Source organism: Carettochelys insculpta, chromosome 7 (genome assembly GCF_033958435.1).
Source record: "Carettochelys insculpta isolate YL-2023 chromosome 7, ASM3395843v1, whole genome shotgun sequence".
Classification (NCBI taxonomy): Eukaryota; Metazoa; Chordata; order Testudines; family Carettochelyidae; genus Carettochelys; species Carettochelys insculpta.
In genome coordinates, this window is record NC_134143.1 from 4,742,434 (window position 1) to 4,763,429 (window position 20,996).

The 20,996-nt window shown below is 47.3% G+C and overlaps 1 protein-coding gene across 3 annotated transcripts in view; it reads left to right on the forward strand.

The window, feature by feature from the left end:
• SEC24C (SEC24 homolog C, COPII coat complex component) overlaps positions 1–20,996 on the forward strand; it is a 65,980-nt gene that overhangs the window by 36,030 nt on the left and 8,954 nt on the right. For all 3 annotated transcript variants that reach the window (XM_074999734.1, XM_074999735.1, XM_074999736.1), the window contains 10 exons: positions 3,021–3,159; positions 5,574–5,689; positions 7,552–7,676; positions 8,283–8,474; positions 9,538–9,631; positions 10,871–10,987; positions 12,768–12,938; positions 14,681–14,777; positions 15,068–15,213; positions 16,082–16,220. In XM_074999734.1, coding sequence (XP_074855835.1) covers positions 3,021–3,159; positions 5,574–5,689; positions 7,552–7,676; positions 8,283–8,474; positions 9,538–9,631; positions 10,871–10,987; positions 12,768–12,938; positions 14,681–14,777; positions 15,068–15,213; positions 16,082–16,220 — 1,336 coding nt within the window. The remainder of the gene's footprint in view (positions 1–3,020; positions 3,160–5,573; positions 5,690–7,551; positions 7,677–8,282; positions 8,475–9,537; positions 9,632–10,870; positions 10,988–12,767; positions 12,939–14,680; positions 14,778–15,067; positions 15,214–16,081; positions 16,221–20,996) is intronic.

Sequence of the window (20,996 nt, forward strand, 5' to 3'; positions counted from 1 at the left end):
AAGTTGCACATGTCTCAGGTTAATGCGACTGCTGGCCCTGAGAGGGGGACTTGCATGAAAATTGGAGTGACACGGGGTTTGCAGAAGTGCAGCCCCCACGTAGCCTGAGGGTTTACTGTGTAGTGTAGAGAACTGAGCTGCTTGCAGATAGGGGCAGGAGAATGGACTGGGTAAAGCAGTAAAACTGAGCTGTTCAAGGGGATAAGCAGAAACGGGAATGGGCAAAGTTCAACCACCAGTCCCAAGAAGATAGACTGTCTGTCACGGATGTGGTCCATGACTGGGGAGAGAAGAGATGGGATCTGACTTTTCATCTATAGTTGTATCATTTAAAGGCCAGACAGGCAACCAGTCCCTATTCCCAGTTGTGATGTGCAGTTTGAATTGTGAATGCAGCCTACAGCTTGCAAGTGTTCTCTTAATCAAATCAAACCTTCCTACTGGGGATGAGTTTGCTAAGCTCTGAAGAGTGTTACGCTGCCTGCTCTGGCTTGGCTGGATAAAGGGTGCTTATCAATATTTGTAATTCCAGAATGTTTTCTTTGCGTACGAGTTACTGGCAAGAGTGATTGGAAAGTTATCAGAATGCAGCTTGAATTAAGGACATTCATGGCACTCAGGATGAGCAGATCTAAGGGTGTGTTGTGAAATAGGGTACCCACAAACGTCGTGATTGGAGTGCCTAACTTTCCTAGGACAGAATTTTATCGTTGTATGTTTTGAAAAGCTAAAACTCACTGAAGGATCTTACAGCAGTGAAGGACTATCCTGGCCCTTATGTGAGAGAACCTGCTCTTTGGAATAAGTTGGCACATTGTAAGGAGTAAAAATGTCTTTAAAAGCCTCCACTGCAGAAAAGCCATATCTGTGCTTGCCAGTGCTGTTGAACATACAGCTGGCAGGTTGTCCAGGCAACAGCAAACAATCTTTACATGGCTTCAGTGTTTTGAATGTGACATAATTTATCTGCCCTTGCAAACTTCTCTCACACACACACACACACACACACACACACACACACACACACACACACACACACACACACACACACACACACACACACACACACACACACACACACACACACACACACACACACACACACACACACACACACACACACACACACAAAAATGAATGAGGAGGAGGAGCAGAGGCCAAGGGGCTCCCTTTAAGATTGCACTTAAATACCGTTCAGTTCATAATCAGTGATGTACATACATGGCTTATGTACACTGGCTGCTGCAGCTGGCAGCTTTGGTGCTGCAGCGCCATAGTATAGATGTGCCCTACAGGGATGGATGGGATTTTTCCTTTCCTGAGTAACCCACCAACCTGAGCAGAAACGTAGCATTCTTTGGTCAGGCTGCCGGGAGATTGGCTCGGCAAAGCCCTTGCACTGAGGCATAGGTGCTGACTTTTATTTTCCTTGGGGGTGCTCCACCCCCTTGCGCACCAAGGCTTCTCCTTCACTCTCCTTTCCCCAAGTCCTCTGCACACTGACGACTGTCCATCCTCCCCAGTTCCTTCCCAAGCTGCTGCATAGCTGGTCAGCAGCAGTAGCCAACAGTGATGACTGGAGGGCACTGAGCACCCACAGTTTATTTTTTCCCGTGGGTGCTCCAACGCTGAGCACCCAGCGAGTTGGTGCCTGTGCTCGGGGGTGTGCATTTTTTATGCTGTTGAGCAGAGTAACTGTCGATTTGAATTTAAAACATAACCATGGGTATTTTGACATACGACCACCTGCCTTCATTGGCTGCTAGGTATTACAAGAGACAAGGATAGGTTTTCCACTTTGAGCTGAGCTAAAGTAAGCCCAGGCATGTGTCCTGTGCTGAGAGGCCGGATTTGCTGCAGAGTGAATGGTCCAAGTGAAGATGCTTTCAAGCCCCATCAGGAAGCTCTCCACTGGCTTGGGGAGAAACAAGGAGCAAAATATTTGTGGGCCTAACCACAGTGAGCATGCGACAGTAGGAGAGGACCTAACTAGTACTGTTTAGCGTGATCTGACCTGGGTTTCAAACCTGATGGCTATTATTCCCAAAACATACTGATTTAACTGTTTTCTTGAAACTCCAATCTCTGATCAGGCTCTCAGATTGGTGGTGGCTGTGGTATTGTAATTTCATACTCCGCCATGTCCCAGCTTACTGTAAAATAGTTATGTGAAAAATGAGTAAGCTTGGCTTGGTGGTCCAAAGTATCCCAAACAAAACAGATATTTTAGACAATCATCGTCGCAACAGTAGTTATCTTAACTGATATAATGGGATTGCAGTCTGAAAATTGGCACCCATGTTTTCTTGTCCTTGAGCAGCTAATTAAAATTTGGTTACTTATTGCACACTGAGAATTTTTTTCCAATCTCTTGCAACTAATTCAAGAGTTAAGTGTGCTTCATAAAGTGAAGTGGCTGATATTTATGCCTTTGTGATGGGAATTAATTGTAGTCATTATAAGCCTTTCTGCCATGGGTTTGCCTGGAGTTATTTTTGGTGTGAGAATGAGAAGATGGCATTTGAGAGATTCTGACCTAGTTGATTTTGTTCTCAAGAATTAATGTAGAAGGAGACGTCTCATGTTACTACCCTGAGCCTTGAGTGAAGTGCAGAGGGTGGGATGTTATATCAGCACAGGAGCTTAGAGGGGGGGAAAGAAGTTATCTTTGAATGGCACCAATACAAAGTCCAAACACTTATGAGCCACCTAATTTATGTGTACTAAATGAATTCCCACAACTGCACAAAAACATCCAAGGAAATGCTTTGTGCATTTAATCCTTCTCCCCTTCTTTTGGTGCTCGCAGCACGTCTGACTGACACCCACAGCCCACAAAAGAACGCCTGCATGACAAGCTTGAGACCATGAGGCTTATAAGATATGTATTCCAAACTCTGGGGCTCTACAGCTGTTAAAAAGCTAAGCCCTGCATAGTTGGCTGGTGAAAGTTTCAAACTCTGTGATGCCCATATATGCTTTCCCTCCCATCACTCTGTGACCTGTCTTTCCTTCCTCAGGCCCCTCCTTATTTAGTAGACCATGGAGAACCTGGTCCTCTCCGGTGCAATCGGTGCAAAGCCTACATGTGCCCTTTTATGCAGTTTATTGAGGGTGGAAGGAGATTCCAGTGTTGCTTCTGCAGCTGCGTCACTGAGGGTAAGCCTTCTTTTTGAAATCTGAAAGATGGTTCAAGGAGTTGCAAAGAAATTATTTCATTAGATGTGACTTCGTGGCATAACAAACCTAGAGCAGTGTAGAGCACCCTTTTTGGGCTTCTGCACTGCAATTCTTTATTCTTCAGAATACTCCATAAAAATACCTTGAGGCCCAGGTAAGTGCTCAAGTCTGAAATGCTAATGTTAAGATTTCACAAGTAAGTTGGACTATACCCCATGTGTATTTGCTTTACAGTGGTGTGTAGTTCAGTGATCACATTAATTCTCAAATGATACCTTTTCCATCATTGGACACACATAGTATCTTGTTAATTTGCTTGCTCTGTTTCCACAGTTGAGAATACTTTTGATGTGCAAACTGTGCAACTCCCTGCCAGAGGCATTGTGAAGGTCAAAACAATAACAGGGTTCAAAAAAGAGTTAAATACATGGAGGATCAGCCCAGCAATGGCTGTTAGCCAGGATGGGTATGGATGGTGTCTCTAGCCTCAGTTTGCCAGAAGCTGGGAATGGGTGACGGGGTTTGGATCGCTTTGACCCCTGTTCTATTAATTCCCTGTGGAGCACCTGACATTGGCCACTGTTGGAAGGCAGGATCCTGGTGTAGATAGACCTTTGAGCTGACCCAGTATGGCTGTTCTTATGACTAGCGTTTAAGTGGATTAATGTTCTCTCCACAGTTTAGTCAGCAGCATGCACTGTAGCTTCTTTTCAGCTAACACTTCAGCCTGCTTAAGTGCCATTCAGTGCAGAGGCAGATGGCAGTGGTCTGTATGTGATGATTATTCTGCACTGTTATTGTAAGTTGATAGTCAGTGAACTCTGGGTTGAGTAAATCAAAAAAGCAGTCTCTTTTTTCTCCAGAACACAAGAGACTTTAACAACTGTCTACAGAGAGAGTGCTTGGAACTAACATTCATGTTCAAATGTGACACATTAACATGTGGTTTCAACAGGGACAGCAGTTACCTGACCCATGATAAGGACTCTTTCACATACTTTGATGGAACACTTACTTCCCCACCCCACACACTGCCCTCTGCTCTTCTATTGGATTTGTCAACCTTGATAACAATCTTTGGAGCTCTGTGCTTTATATATTGAGTCTGTTCTGGTAAGGCTACAGAGCTGAAGAGGTGGGCCTGTCCCAGGAAAGCTCATCACGTAATACATTATTTTGTTAGTCTTTAAAGAGCTATGTGACCGCTTTTTTGTTTTGATAAAATACAGACTAACACGTCCATGTCTCTGTTACTCTCGGTTTAGTAGTATAACTTTACTGAATACTTCTCATATGAAGGACTTCCGTGCATTCTAGGCTGCACAGAGCAGCACACAGAACTGCAAGCCTTGACACATGTTTAAGGTTGTAAAATGTTATTTTATATGAGGAGCAGTGGTAATGCTAATGCTCAAAGGGGCAGAGTAAGCTTGTTTAGGCAGTTCTTGTAATTTTGCTGGATTTTATTACTCACCTATTGTACCTTACAATTCTCAAAACACTCCATGAGTGGTTTAAATAAAATACAAAAAAGAAATTCCTTTATCTGCAGCCCTTTTCCAGATCCCTCTATGCTGCAGATACTGTCCTGGTCACTGGAGGAGTAGTGCAAGGCAGTATCTGACCTCTGAACCTTAAAAGAGCTTCCCACAATTCTGCAGCTAGTCTGTTAGGAGAAGCCCTCCTCTCATTTCATCTTTTCCCTCAAGCACATATTAGGAACATGCTCAACTTCTTCCACACTGCATTTGGGCACAGGCATGTACACCCCAACTCTTTGGTTTGCACGGAGTAATTAGCCTGACATGTATGGTGTGAAGCCTTTAGTAGCTCCCTGCGAGTAGCAAAGCCTCAGCAGACTGCTCCACAAACAGTGCTTTCCCCATAATGGCCCTGACCCACCATAACTGCCCTTCCTGTGCCAGAGTCATGACTGTATCACACTCTGCCCCCAAGACTGTGTATGCAGCATGGTAGCTCTGTCTCGTCTCTTACAGACATGGCACACAGTGAACTCAGCTTGTTGATGAGCCTTCAGCCTCTGACTGGTCTCCAGGTCCTCTCTGAATCGCTTGATATCAGCACCTCTTAATGTGTAACACAATCTTTTAGTTGGGGGAGATCCTGTGAAGTCACCCAGCTTCTGTTACGAGATGCATTTTTGTAGTGACGTTTCTGAGCACATCTGAGTCTGTCAGTGCTGCGAGACTGCCCATAAAGATTGCTCAGTCATGGTCATGTGCACAGCAGTGCAAAAGCGTAGACCAGCTTTCCCTTGGTGTAGCTGAATGCCCACTGCAGCTGACAGTGAAAGGTTTGCAGTTTGCTGACAGTGAAAGTATTAACTAAAATTTGCCTAAAGTGTGCCTAAAACTTGATTTCTTTGTCCCTAGTGCCTCCTCACTACTTCCAGCATTTGGATCATACTGGCAGGAGAGTGGATTTCTATGATCGACCTGAGTTATCGTTGGGCTCCTATGAGTTTTTGGCTACAGCCAGCTACTGTAAGGTACAATAGTGTACATTGAGTGTAGTGCTGTGATGTTAAATAAACCGCATCTCTGAGAAAGCAAGGGGATGCTGTTATCAGCTGGTGTGACTGTCTAGGTTGATAAGTCCTTGGCATCTCTTTGTACATCTGAAGCAGGTAAGAGTTTACATGCTTTCCACTGTGACATAAATCAGATTGCAAATTGCATAATACCAGTAATTGTTACCAGTAAAGAAGACCATAGTTTGGAAAATACACACCGTCTCTCCACAGTGGCAGCGGCCTGTAGCCTGTCACTTACTAGAGAAGAAGGTTCCAGTTGGGGATGGAGACTAATGGGTTAGAGCAAGCCCCAACAGGTTTACTGGCAGCAGTCGCACTTTGTAACAACGGTTTTATAGACGCCAGGCTAGTAAACCTCATTACGTATTTGACACACTAGAATAGTCTGGAAAACTCAACTGCTTCAGATTCCACACATTTGTCAGTGTAAACAGTATCCTAACGTTTCAGATGCTTTTTGGGGAATGACGCATGCATTGGAATTGTATAGTAAAAGTGTTCCTCTTTTTGCTGAAAAGGGTGGGAAAAGAGTTTTCTAAATGTTGCAGCTTTTTACTGGCCATGATGATATTTTTCATTTTTGCTGAGAGCTGGCAACATAGCCAAACACGTCTCTATGCTTGAAGCAAATCAGCTGACTGGGACTGTGGGGGTATACGGTCTTCCCTAAGCTTTTTCCCAGCTTACTTCTGTCCTGTCATCCCTGCATCTGTTCACATCTTGCCACCAGGTCTGCCACCTCTTAAATCCCTAAAGTGTGTAGCTTCCAAAGTCTTCTAGGACGTGAGAGTTCTGGGAAATCCTGCCGGCCTTCCTCTCTCACACTCCATCCAGCCTGGTCCATGTAAACATGCACTTTCTTTACCCCAGGTGTGTTTTTCCTGCTCAGTTGAGTGATGCCACATTCCTTCGAGGGCTTGTGACTTTCGAGGTCTTCCTGCAGGATTGTGACATGTCAGACGCTGGGATTCAGACATAGTTAAATTAATTGGGTGAGAGCAGAGAAGCAAATTAAATGCCAGTACAGTAAACCCCCAAGATATGTGCATTTGACATATGCATATCTCACATTAGCGTGTTTGGAGGGGGACCTTGGACACTCCAGCCAGAGATAGACGCTGCTGCCACACAGGCGAGGGGTGAGGAGATCCCCCTGTCAAAGGGGAACAGAGCTGGCACAGCCAGATCTTCCCCTGAGTGCCGTCTCTGGGTGGGGGGATCGGAGGAAACCCCTTGTGAACAGGGATCCCCCTGTTAAAAGGCTGCTGGCTGGGGTAGCAAAGCTCCAGTAGCTCAGCCACAGGCAGCAGCTTCCACTGCACAGGCAGAGGGGGCGGAGATCCCCTGTCAAAGGGGAACAGCTCTTCCCCTGAGTGCTGTCTGGGGCACAGGAGCTTTGTTCCACCAGCCAGCAGCCTTTTAACGGGGGGATCCCTGTTAAGAAGGGAATCCCCACTCCCTCGCCTCCCCAGTGGCAGCACCCCAGGGCAGAGCTGGCTTAGCAAAGTACTCTGCCAGCTTTCTTCCCCCTTAATGGGGGATCCCCTGCTCCCCGCTGTGGCAGTGGCTGCTGGTGCTGAGCTGGTGGCCCTGCCTCCTCTCCCCCTTGACTTGCACAAATTTTGAGTTACACCTGGTTTTCCAGGAACATAACTCTTGTGGATATCAAGGGTCTACTGTATCTGTTTCTACTCTTTATTAGACTGCTAAATAAAGGTCACTGGAGTTTGGATGGCATTCACCGCTCCGGGTAGCAGAGGCTTGGTATAATTGCTGCTTAAGCATGGCGTGATGTTTTTCTTTTCATCTTCCCACAGAATAACAAGTTTCCCAACCCACCTGCTTTCATTTTCATGATTGATGTTTCTTACAATGCTGTTAAGAGTGGCTTGGTGAGGCTGATCTGTGAAGAGTTAAAGTCTCTCCTGGATTACCTGCCAAGGTAACTAGCTCCTTTGTTTGCAACTGTTGCAGCCAACAGTCACAGCGAAGCTCTCATGGCTCTGTGCCTTGCAAAGGAGACACTCTTTAGAGGGCTTTCACTGCTGGTGACAAAATGCATGAGCCTGGCCAGTGGCATTGGCCCAGCGGCATGACTTAGCCTGTCGTGAAGGGACCGTTTAGGGCAGTGGTGTCCAATACGCTCCCCGTTTGCCACGTGTGGCGAAGTGTGGGGCCCCTCCCACTGCTCCACACCCCACCACATGGTGGGAAAAGCTTGTGTGGTGCAATGCACCGGGGCAGTGCCTGGCTGGGGGAGGGAAGGCAGGGGAAGGGTTGGCGGGCAGCGCCTGGGATGGAGAGGGGGTTTGTGGCAAACCCTTAAATCGTTTTTGGACACCAGTGGCTGAGAGCAGTTGCCCATTCAGTCTGCGCCCAACAGAGGAGCCACTTAACATTGTCTGTCTGTCACTAGGAACAATAGTAGAGTTACTCTTTCTTTTCCCTTCGTTTTCCCTAGTCCTGGGTTGTTCTGTTGAACTCTGCATATTGCAGCAATTGTACTTTCAATGGCCCCTGTGATGCAGTAAGTGCCTCTGTTTTACAGGGAAGGCAACATGGAAGAGTCAGCCATTCGGGTGGGCTTTGTCACTTACAACAAAGTGTTGCACTTCTATAATGTGAAGAGCTCACTGGCACAGCCCCAAATGATGGTTGTGTCCGATGTAGCTGATATGTTTGTGCCTCTGCTTGATGGCTTCTTGGTGAACGTGAACGAGTCCAGGACCATTATTGTCAGGTAACGCAGACTGAGGCAGAAATGTGCGGTGAATAGCTTGTCACAAGGGCCTATCGTGTGTAGAAACAGGCTTCAGCTCTGATAATGCCCAGACGTACATTGCTTGGCTGTCATTCCTGAATCCTGTCTTTTTAGGAGTGTTGTGGCATAACTCAATGTTAAATGTGTCCCCAGTGGATGGGCAGAAATTAGGTGACTGGGGTGCCAGGAAGTGGCAATTTTGATACCCTCTACAAAGGTTTATATGCACTGGTTTGTTAAAACGCTGACAGCTAATAACCAGCACATGACAGATACAAGCAACAGGTGCCCATCTTGAGATACAGCCTTACTTGTCTTCGTTGTCATGGTTGTCTGAGCCTGCTTCATTAGAACTGAGGCAGAACTGGAGGAGGCTGCAAAATGGGACTTAAAGGGAAAGGCTTCTTTAGAGAAGACTGTTTGCCTGTCCTAGAGAGCAGGTGACCACCACAGAATCCACAAAGTCAGTTTGTGAGGTTACTACTTAGTAGCTGTGTGCTCAGGTGAGTGCAGGCAAAATGAATTCTCTGAGGAGCACTGAGTGAATGGCTTACATAAAACAAATAAACATGTTAAGGTGGGAGTGCTGGAGGGTGTGGGGGTTGGCTAGACTGAGTGAGACTGAAACATAGAACCCAGAAGTTTAGAAAGCTGTGCAGTGAAGCAGCTGAATGGGGATGAACAGAAGACCATAGAACCTTTAACCTAGAAACAAGGTTTTGCCCTCTTTCTTCCTGTGGTGTTTGTGAGGGACCAAGAATAGGGAGCCCAGGTCTTAACTTCTAAGGAAAAGTGGAAGTTATTAGAAGCAGCATCAGTTGGGGCCATAGACTGTGCAGTGAGGAGACACACAGAGGCAGAGGAAGTGGATGGAGTAGAGTAAGGATCAGTTCAAGAAACTCAGTAGCATGCGGGTTAGAGAAGGATTAGTCATGTAATTATTACTTACAATGCACCTTAAGCCTAAAGGTCACCAGCTGCAGATTTAGCAGGTGAACTTTGAATCCCTTTGAATGTTCTTCTTTTCCTCCTTCCTTGGCAGTTTGCTGGACCAGATCCCAGAAATGTTTGCGGACACAAGAGAAACAGAAACGGTCTTTGCCCCAGTGATTCAGGCCGGAATGGAGGCATTGAAGGTTGGTTGACATGCTGTTGTGGAGAGCTGGTTTATCCTGTTGAAACAAAAGAGCAGTCAAGTAGCACGTTAAAGACTAAAAAAATTGTTTATTAGGTGATGAGCTTTTGTGGGACACTCACTTCTTCAGATCAGCTTGATCTAAAGTGGGTCTGTCCCACAAAGCTCATCACTTAATAAATTATTTTTTAAGTCTTTAACGTGCTACTTGACTGCTCTTTTGTTTTGATAGCCATGTTAATCTGTATTCTATCTCTCTGTCACTATCCTGTTGAAGATTCTGTTTTTATAGTCGAACCACCTCTGTTTAGAGAATCTCAGAGCTGTTCATAAAAAGATTGTTGCTCCCCTGAGGTAGGTATACAAAGAGTAGGGAATGCTTACCTCATCACCGAGATACAGCCACTTTTGTAGTTCATTTTGGCAGCAGTTTAGCCTCAATTAATTGTGTACTGTAGAAAATGAAGAATAACCTGCGCAACTGAAACAGCACAGGATTTCACATGTGATTTAGGATTATTGCCTGAAATGAAATTTGGTTAGGTCCTTGGGGCTGATACTCGCATTGTTACAAAAGTGCCATGTGACCTCTAAAGTGATTTAGGACTGTGATCTTATGTTTCCTCTGTTAGATGCTCTAGCAATTTTTTCAGGTATGATTCAGAGAGAACAGTCCAGACCTGCCACCATCGCTCTTTCAAAGCACATAGACCATTTCTGAAGATTTCCCATCACAACACCCGACCCGACCCAACTTTCTGTGTGGATCCATTGGCTAGCCATGTGAGAATTCTATAGGAAGCATTGCTCATTCCTGATCATGAGAATTGTTATCCATGTTCACTTGCATGAAGATAAAATGCAAACATAAGCCATTCAGTATCCCATGCATGAATGTCTAAGGACTGGGGGATTTACCTGCTGGCAGTTGAACCATTGAAAGTATCTTGGGCATAAAATAGCGACTTGAAAAACTATAAGCAGAGGAAACTTTCTAAAATCCACTATATTCCCCATGACAGTGCTTCTGTTTCACCCACAATACATGCTGCTGTTAATCTCAGACAGGTAGGTCAACTACTTGGTCACATCAGTGAAGGCTTAAGTACCTGCCTAGGATAGAGAACCAGACAGCGATAATATTGGTATTTAATATAATCCCAAGGAGACTCTTCTTGAGAAATCCACTGTCCCTCATCAGCTGTTTCTCACCTAAGCAATTTCATCCCCTCCCCTGCAGGCTGCAGAGTGTGCTGGCAAGCTCTTCATCTTTCACACCTCGCTGCCCATTGCAGAGGCCCCAGGGAAGCTGAAGAACAGAGATGACAGGAAGCTGATCAACACAGATAAGGAAAAGGTTAGCGCTGATGTGCTGCTTAGAGGAAAGTTTGTTGCTTTGGCATAACCTAGAAGGAGTTGAGGTGATGTAAAGGCTGCATAGGAGCTAACTGGAAATGTTCTCTCTAATGGCTTCTCTGTTCCCCTTGGTTTGCCGTATGGAGCTGACTGTGTTCACTGTAAGGACATTGGGGACAAGAGTGGGTAGTACTAGAATCCAGAACCCCAGGGGGAAGATCTTTTGTATACTTTAGAGAGTTTGTGCATCTGTCTTTGTCTCCATTTGTGCGTCTGTTTGTTCAAGAACTCCTCCTAAATGATATTCACTAGGACCACCTCACTGGAGCCGTGTCTACACGTGCACGCTACTTCGAAGTAGCGGCACTAACTTCGAAATAGCGCCCGTCACGGCTACACGTGTTGGGCGCTATTTCGATGTTAACATCGACGTTAGGCGGCGAGACGTCGAAGTCGCTAACCCCATGAGGGGATGGGAATAGCGTCCTACTTCGACGTTCAACGTCTAAGTAGGGAACGTGTAGTCGTTGCACGTCCCGCAACATCGAAATTGCGGGGTCCTCCATGGCGGCCATCAGCTGAGGGGTTGAGAGACGCTCTCTCTCCAGCCCCTGCAGGGATCTATGGTCACCGTGTGCAGCAGCCCTTAGCCCAGGGCTTCTGGCTGCTGCTGCTGCAGCTGGGGGTCCGTGCTGCATGCACAGGGTCTGCAACCAGTTGTTGGCTCTGTGGATCTTGTGCTGTTTAGTGCAAGTGTGTCTGGGAGGGGCCCTTTAAGGGAGCGGCTTGCTGTTGAGTCCGCCCTGTGACTCTGTCAGCAGCTGTGCCTGGCACCCTTATTTCGATGTGTGCTACTTTGGCGTGTAGACGTTCCCTCGCAGCGCCTATTTCGATGTGGTGCTGTGCAATGTCAATGTTGAACACTGACGTTGCCAGCCCTGGAGGACGTGTAGATGTTATTCATCAAAATAGCCTATTTCGATGTCTCCACATCGAAATAGGCTACTTCGAAGTAGGCTTCATGTGTAGACGTAGCTTGGGTGTGCAGCTTGCTTCTACCCTACCTGAAAGCAAGGTCAGGGTTTGGTTGTTGCAGGGTAATGAGATATGAGTGGAATGTGATTGTTCATTATCAAACAGAAGGTGGAGAGTGGCATTAAGGATAGTTATACTCATAAATGACGTTAGGGGGTAGGTGGCAGCAAGCCCAAGGGACAGTTAAATCCCAGACTGACCACAGTGATTCAGCAATTACCCAAGCCCTGAGGAGCAGGCATTGCTTTGCCACCCTTGCCTGCCCCAGGGATCAGCTGCTAGCTAGCAAGAGTGGCCCCAGGGAGCCCCACACACACACCTATCAGCCCCTAGCCCTGACATCTGCATTCCTCCCTGCCCTGAGCCCCCACAAGGACTGAACAATGCCAGGTAAATTCCCTAGTAACTGTGTAACTAAGAAGCTGTACACCATTGATATAGAAGATTTACAGCTAGTAACTATTGTAGCTGTCCCCCATGGGAAAGTGGAATCTCCATTCTTAGAGGGTTTTGAGCCCTGGCAAAATAAAGCTCTGGCTGGGAAGATTTAGTTGGGGTTGGTCCTGACTGAGAAGGGAGTTGAACTAGATAACCTGCTAAGGTCTCTTACAACCCTAATTTTCATTGATTCTAAGGTACCTCAATGCAATGAAGCAATACCTGTGTTGTTTTTGCAGTTCCTTTGGTCTCACCTTCCTTTTTTCCCCACTCTCTTTCTATCTTTATGCTCCATCTGTTTTCCCTAGACGTTGTTTCAGCCTCAGACAAGCTTCTACAGCAACTTAGCCAAGGACTGTGTGGCCCAGGGCTGCTGTGTAGATCTGTTTCTTTTCCCAAACCAGTATTTGGATGTGGCAACACTGGGAGTGGTTCCCTACCAGACAGGTGGCTCCATTTATAAGTACACATATTTCCAGGTAAGAGCTTTCTTGGGTCATCCTAACACCTTCTCCATGTAAATGAACAAACCCATCACTTAGTTCCCTGTTTTTTTTCATGTGGCATGGGCTGTAAGTGAAGATCTTGTGTTGAACTTGAATCTCAAAATTGTAACTTGAGTGGTTTTGTTGCTTTCTATTTCTGACTGACTTTATACCAGAATGAACCCGTGCTGTATACTTTCTTAACAATATGAAAAATCTAATAAAAATGAAGAGTATTATCTGCCCTGCAGCTGTCATCCCAGTGTATTGTCTACAGGGCAGAACCTCCCAGCTGTGCTGACTCCTTTGAGACACTTAACATTCCAGCTTGTGCTAGTTTAGGTATCTTAAATTACCATCTGAAGAACACTTTGGCTATGTCTACACTAGCCCCAAACTTCGAAATGGCCATGCAAATGGTCATTTCGAAGTTTACTAATGAAGCGCTGAAATACATATTCAGCACCTCATTAGCATGCGGGCGGCCGCGGCACTTCGAAGTAGGCGGGGTCCTTTCAAAAAGGAGCCCCATCTGAATGAGCCGCGCGGTGGCGAGCCGCGTCAATTTCGAAGTCCCCTTATTCCCATCTGCTCATAGGAATAAGGGGACTTTGAAGTAGGCGGGGTCCTTTTGAAAAGGAGCCCTGTCTGAACGAGCTGCGTCAATTTTCAAAGTGCAGGGTTCCCTACACACACTTTGATATTGTTTGGTACACCCATCCCTTGTTAAAGGAGTACTTTATTTATGAGTACTCGCTTAAACGAGGGACACGTTTTCTGACCTTTTGTTCACTGGCCAAATGAACTCCCCCGACTAATACGAGACTTGCCCCCTCCCTTTGGCTCCAACCCACTGCAGCCTGACCTCCCCCACCAGCCCTGCAGACCCAAACCACCAAAGCTTAAACCCCCCGCCGGCTCCCGCACGCCTAAACGGCGGCAACTTAAACCCCCCCGCACGCCTGAACCGCCGAAACCTAACACACACACCCCCCCACCGGCCCCCGCACTCATCAGTGGCGGCAACTTCAATCCCCTGCCAGTCCCCGCACGCCTGAATCAGGGCAACTTTAAACCCCCTGCACGCCTGAACCGCCGAAACCTAAACCCCCTGCTGACCCCCATACACCCAAACTGCTGAAACTTAAACCCCTGCCACCCTGCACACCCGAACCACTGCAGCCTAACCCTGCTAGTCCCGCAGACCAATACTGTCGCAGACCTTAACCCCACTGACCCCCACAGACCCAACCTGCAGCAGCCTGAACCCCACCCCACCCAACCCGCCACCATTTTTTAAACCCTCTCTCCCACTCATGTCCCCAAACTACCCCCAGCCTTTCACACCCTCTCCGCCCCCCCCAAACCCAGGTTCACTTACCTTTTGTAACCAGCGCCACCTGCTTCTACTCCTAGCACTTAGAACCAATCAGACTGTTACACATATCTGAATAGCAATTTAGCGTCCCTCTTACGAGTTTTCACCTACGAGCAGAAAGTCAGGACCCCATTGTGCTCGTGTAGCGAGGGATGAGTGTAGTGTTCACTCACTAGGGATCTTTGAGGGAGGTGGCTCCCAGGGCAGTTGGGGAAAGGAGCAGTGAGATGTGTGAGGTGGCTCTGATCTTTTGGGGGAAGGAAGGATTTGAGCACCTCTGGTCTGTGTGTGCGGAGGCCTGTAGGGCAACTTGGATTGTTTTGGTGCGTCAGGCCTGATTTGGTGCTTTATGTTCTAGCTGGAGACAGACCAGGAACGGTTCCTGAATGACTTGCGCAAAGATGTCCAGAAGGAAGTTGGATTTGATGCTGTCATGAGGGTGCGCACAAGTACAGGTGGGCATTGGCATTGTCTGGACTTAATAACCTCGTCAGTAAATATGTAGGGAGTGGGAAGGATCAGACACACTCAAAGCCTGGAGCATACTTAGCGTAGGCTGCAGACTCTGCCCTCGTAAAGCTCTGGAGTCCACACGATTATGGGCATGCAAAATGAAATGCTATAGAAAGAAATCTCCAGTGTCCCCGATTGAACCAGGCTGCCATACCTTCCCAAATGCTGCCTGCTAGACTGCTATAACATGTGATTTGTTCACCTTTTTGGGTATCCTTTTTTTCCCTTTCAGGTATACGTGCAACTGACTTCTTTGGTGCTTTCTATATGAGCAACACCACAGATGTGGAGCTGGCGGGTCTGGACTGTGATAAAACCATCACCGTGGAATTCAAACATGATGACAAACTGAGTGAAGATAGTGGGGCACTTCTCCAGGTGAGGCTGAAGACGGTCTGCAGGGAAAGGATGGGATGAGAGCTTTCAAACTCAAATATGTGATGGCATGCTACTAGACCTTCTCCATGGGGAGACACAGAACCAGCTGTGGCTTGCGCAGAGAGGGAACTGCTTGTGAAAGTTTCCTCCTGTGTTAATGCTGGAAGATGGAAAACTTGTTCTTTCTGTGGACCATCGGCATTGGAATGGGAGAGGGTCTCAAAATAGTGAGGAACCAAGTAGAACCCCATAGCAGTGCAGCCATATGAACTGCTGAGAAAAGGATTTTAATTCCAAAAGAAGAAACCAGGTAGCAAATTATACATGGGAAGCTGTTACCTCATAGATCAATGGTTTTCTGGGGTCTTTCTCCCATTCCACTTCCCCTTCAGAGCCCTCCACGCAAGGCATTTTCCAGGACTCTCCCAGCCAGTTCTCCCTAGAAACCTTCCCCCATCTAAAGAAGCTTTTCATTCCTTTATTGCCTTCCAGCCTCTTCTTTGCATAATCCTCTTGGCCTTGATTGTAAAATTAGACCGGTATCCTCCTAAGTGTCTCTCTAGCTGTCCAAGCCTGCTATGGAATAGCAGAAAGTCGTAGGTGGGTGGGATTTGAGTGTTAAGTGCCTTTTAATGCCTCAGAGGAAGGCTGTCATAGCTGAAGGAAGTGCTTTGGTTAAAAAAAACACTAGCTTTTCAACAGAGGGAATGACGGGTCGTTAGCTCTGCAGTACAGCCGGCCAAACCCTTAAACCACCTCGCCTTTCTCAGGTAGGTAGACTGAGGTTACACTCCAGATGAGATGTGCTGATTTGCTTCCTAGAGCAGGGCTGGGTTCTGTTTAACTATTCTGTGCCGCTCTCTTCTAGTGTGCTCTCCTGTACACAAGCTGCGCAGGACAGCGGCGACTCCGCATTCACAACCTCTCCCTCAACTGTTGCACACAACTTGCTGACCTCTATCGGAACTGTGAGACAGACACGCTCATCAATTACTTGGCTAAGTTTGGTAAGAGACTGTCTCAGAGGGAGCGCTACAGTTGCTATTACATTATACTTCTCTTTCATATCTAGGGATGCTTACGTTTTACCTTCTCGCACCACAGACTTTGGCAGGTGGGGGTTGGAGTTGTCCAATATTTGTGCTCCTCTGGTATTTGGAGTCCTCCAGACAGATGTGATGGCAGTACTCTGGATGCAAGGGACAGACAGAAATCACAGCCTTACTGCCTATTGAGTCAGCTGCCAAGACTGGTCTGTGGACTATCTATACAAAATGAGGGAAGGGTATTTGAGTAGCTATTGCCACCTGCATATGTTCACACCGGGAGCAAAGTGCTTCTCCCCACTTTCATGTTGAGTTCCTCTGCTCCTGGCATGGAAGAAACAAAGTTGCTCCCAGATCCGAGGCACAGGAATTAAACCAATGACCATTCTCTCAGTCCCAGATCAGTGTGTATTAAAAGTACACACATGAAATCTACCAGAGAGGTGGTTGAGTTAGCTTGTATCTTCAAAATCAACAAGAAGTCCTGTGGCACCTTATAGACTGATAGATGTTTTGGAGCATAAGATTTAATGGGCAAAGACCCGCTTTGTCAGATGTATCTCCTGCAGTTCCAGGAAACCTTTCATTTGAAAACAACAAGTCCTGTGGCACCTTACAGACTAATAGATATTTTGGAGCATAAGCTTGGAGATACATCTGACAGAGCGGGTCTTTGCCCATGAAAGCTTATGCTCCAAAATATCTTAGTCTGTAAGGTGCCACAGGACTTGTAGTTGTTTCCAAATGAAATGTTTCCTGGACCTGCAGGAGCCATGCGTGCTCTCCTTTCTTAGGCTGCGTCTACACTACAAGATAAATTCAAACTTAAGGCAGTTAGTGGGCTATTAAAATGTCAGTCTTCACTGTAAATATCATTAGCTCAATTTAGGGAGCACTAATATTGATATCATAATATTGTCAGAACCAGGTGGATGTAGCATCAAGTTCCAATTTAAAATTTCAAATAAAGGCCAGCGTGGGAGTGTCATGTCTTTAAATCGAATTTAGTAGCCTCCAGAAGTGTCCAATATGTATCCCATAAAGCTACTCAGTTACCTGCCATGTATGGCCACTTCTTTCCCTGCTGCTCTCCATCTATGTGTGCAGGAAGGTCACAGGAAGCCCTCAGATTTTAGATTACATTTGAATTCATTAGCATCCAGGCATGCAAGTACAAAGGGCGCACGCAATGAAAAAATTCTCTTACCCATCGCACCGCACCGGATCAGTAGCAGTCTCGTCGGTAGCCATGTCCTACAATCATGAGCACCCAGGGTAGTGATCTGCCTAGCAGTTAACAGGCTTGCAAGAGAGCCCCAGGGTGGACCCATTAGGAAATTATTCTTGCCATCTGGGGAGATGAATCAGTGGTGAGGAGACTTAGGGTGCCCAAGAACAATACAGTAGTCTGTGATTACCTATTGCACGAGATGACCGCCAATGGTTACTCCCAGGACACTACCCAATGTTGGGTGAAGGTGAAAGAACTGTGGAAGGCCTATCACAGAGTCGGGGAAGCCAACCAGTGGTCAGTCATCTTCACAGATCTGCCACTATTACAAACAGCTGCATGTGCTTAGCGGGGGCTAGCCCACCATGGAGCCAGTATTAATGATGACACTTGTGGAGGCCCTGGTCTGGAGTGTGGGATGATCCAGAAGGAGCTGGGGGCCCAGGAGGAAGAGGCCATTGAAGAGGAGGAGAAGGGGGCAATGAGCAGGAGCCCAAGGAACTTCTTTGCGACAGCCTGGATCTCTTCATCCTGGAGCTGGAATGGGTCCCCTCTGTGCTGGTCCCCTCTATTGCGGTGCCCTCTACACTGCTCCCATAACCAAGCTGTTTGAGTATTTTTTTCTGAATGCTAGAAGCGGGTTGCAGGTGGGCATAGGTATAAGCATGGGTATGGGTACAGGTTTTCTATGGATGTGTGACCCTCAGGACAGTGTGTGTAATATTTCTGGGGATGGAGTGCTGCTCCTTTTTGGAGACCTCCTTGAAGGCCTCATCCAGGCAATCTTTTGTTTTTTGCATGAGGTTTCTGGGCAGGCCTCACTTACTGCAGCTTCCACAGTAGCACATCTTGCCATGCCAGGCAACCCTATAGTGATCTGGTGTCATGGCGCAGCGCAGCATTTTGGCAGATTTTCCAGGCTTGTGGTCACACAGGATGAGCAGCTCTTCTTTGTCGATACCTCTCAGTTTTACGAGGTTGGTGCTGTCTTTGGCAACCTGAAGAACCATGGGAATTTGGATTGGATTTTTTTTCCCATGGTTCCTGCCCTTTGACATTTCCCTGGAGTGCATTGCCACACTACATGGCCGGTAGGTGCTCCATCTCCCTCGTGACTCTGTGCAGATTGCAAGCTCTCTGTGCCTTCCCCCCTTGCATTTTTTTCCACTTTACAGGGATCCCTCCGCACGCAGCTGTCCCCGTGGCTGGAATCGAACTCTTTCCCCTTGCCACATGGCTGCTGGGCCTTGCTCTTTGCAGAGACTTGCTCCAGGAATGGGTGAAAAAACTTCTTCTCCTGCCCCAGGGCACCAGTTGGCTTTCCCTTTTTTGCGCCGCTTCCCTCCCAACAGCAGATGATAGGTTACCAAGTCTACAACGAAATCTGGATAACAGTGGTAAATGATGGCTTGTGCAATGCACACTTTGAATCCCATCCTGAATAAGCCTTAAGCAGCCTTGCAGAAAAACTTTCTCTGATAGTAGAGACAGACCCATTCATTCCGTGGGTAAGGGCTTAGTGTGAATTGTATCTCAGTTTGACCTTCACTTTCCAGCTGGCATGGCCAGTGTGGGAGGCAGGGTGAGGAAGCACAAAAGGTCTAAGCAAGATCTGATCTTACAGCACATGGAGTGTCTGAAGCAGAAACCAGTGACGTGAAAAGGAACACGGCACAGTGGGGGCAGAGCACGGCACAGCGGCAGCAGAGTATGCTTGACTTCCAGAGAGAGCAAGCGGCAAACCAGAGGGAGGATGTGGCAAAGCTCCTAATGGCTGTGAGCAACCAAACGGAGGTCCTGCGCACCATGCTGGAGCTGCAGAGGGGCTCCCATTGCAGCAGTTGGGAGTCCCCTGAAGACAGGTTGCTCAGGCCTTGTCATCGCGGTCCATGAACACAGGGAGGGAAGGGAGGGTGGGCAAGGACAGCCTGCCACTATAGCCCCAAGGGCCACTGCAGGCTATTCCACCACCCCAACAATGCTTCTCTTCCCTGCTGCTTAAACCTTTCCGCCCCGCAAAATAAACTTGCTCTTTTGAGCTCGGTGTGATTTGTGGTATGCATGAGTGATAGGGTGCACAAATCATTGTGGGAAACCGGGTGGAGGTGGAGAGGGTGGGGATAGCACAGGTGCCTGCTATTACACCAAGGTCCACAGAGGACTTGCAGCAGACTGAACCAAGCCAGGTGGGGCTTGGGGGCAGAGGGCTGAAAGCCCTTTTTAGGAAAATAACCCTCCCTCCACATCCATTCTGCGTCCTGCAACTTAACCCCTTTCCAAGTAAAAGCATTTGTTCAGTAAGAGACAGTCTGATTTATAGGTTCACATTTGGTAGGGAGCACAGATCAGTTTGGGGATCGGGGCTTGGCTGGTGTTACAAGAGAGGAGTACATTGCTATTATGAAGCTGTTTTTTAAAACATTCCTGATTGCTGCTGCTGCTGTATGATAATTGGTGATTGACCATATAGATGGCTGAGAGTAAGCCCTGCTCGTGACCTCAGCCTCAGAATTCCAGGTGGACAGAAAATTCTCCTGCCTGGATTCACAAACGTTATGCAAAATAATGAACTCTGTAATCTCCATGGGGACATTAGTTTCAGAAAGGTCCAAACAGTTCAATAGGCATCTGAACATCACTTTTAAATGGCCAAACGCACATACCATCGGGATTCTGCATTTGCTGAGTCTGTGGCTGAAGTTTTCCTTGCTTGCAGTTCAGGGCTTCTGTGTAGGGCTTCATAAGGCAAGGGAGCAGACGGTAAGCAGAATCGCCCAATATCACAATAGGCATGTCCACATCACCAATCTTGATTTTCTGGTCTGGGAAAAAAGTCCGATCCAGGACCTTTCTGTACAGACCAGAATTTCTGAAGATGCACGCATCGAGAACCCTCCCCGATCATCCCACATTTGAAGTTAGTGAAACAACCTTTGTGATCTACCAAGGCCTGCAAAACCATGGAGAAGTATCCCTTTCTGTTAATATACTTAACAGGCCAGGTGCTCCAGGGCCATGATGGGGATGTGCATGCCATCTATTGCCCCTTTGCAGTTAAGAAACCCCTGGGCAGTAAAGCTATCCACTATGGCCTGTACGTCTCCCACGGTCAGTCTTTTGAGGAGATGCCGACAGGTAGCATGGGCCACCTGCATCACCACAGACCTGGCTGTAGATCTGCCCACCCCGAATTGATTTGCCAGTGACAGTTAACTTTGTGGGCATCGCAAACTTCCACAGAACGACTGCCACTCACTTCTGAACCATTAAAGCTGGCCTCGTTCTTGTGTTGCTGTGCTTCAGGGCGGGGGTCAGCACATCACAAAGTTCCATACAAAGGGACTTGCACATGCAAAAGTTCTGTACCCACTGCTGGTCATCCCAGAACTCCAACAATGTGGTCTTACCAGCATGTTCTGGTCTCTCAAGTCCAAAACTGTTGCTCCACTGTCATCAGTGGATTCAGGAAAGCCAGCAAGTTGTGAATTCTTGGACTGCAGTTGAAA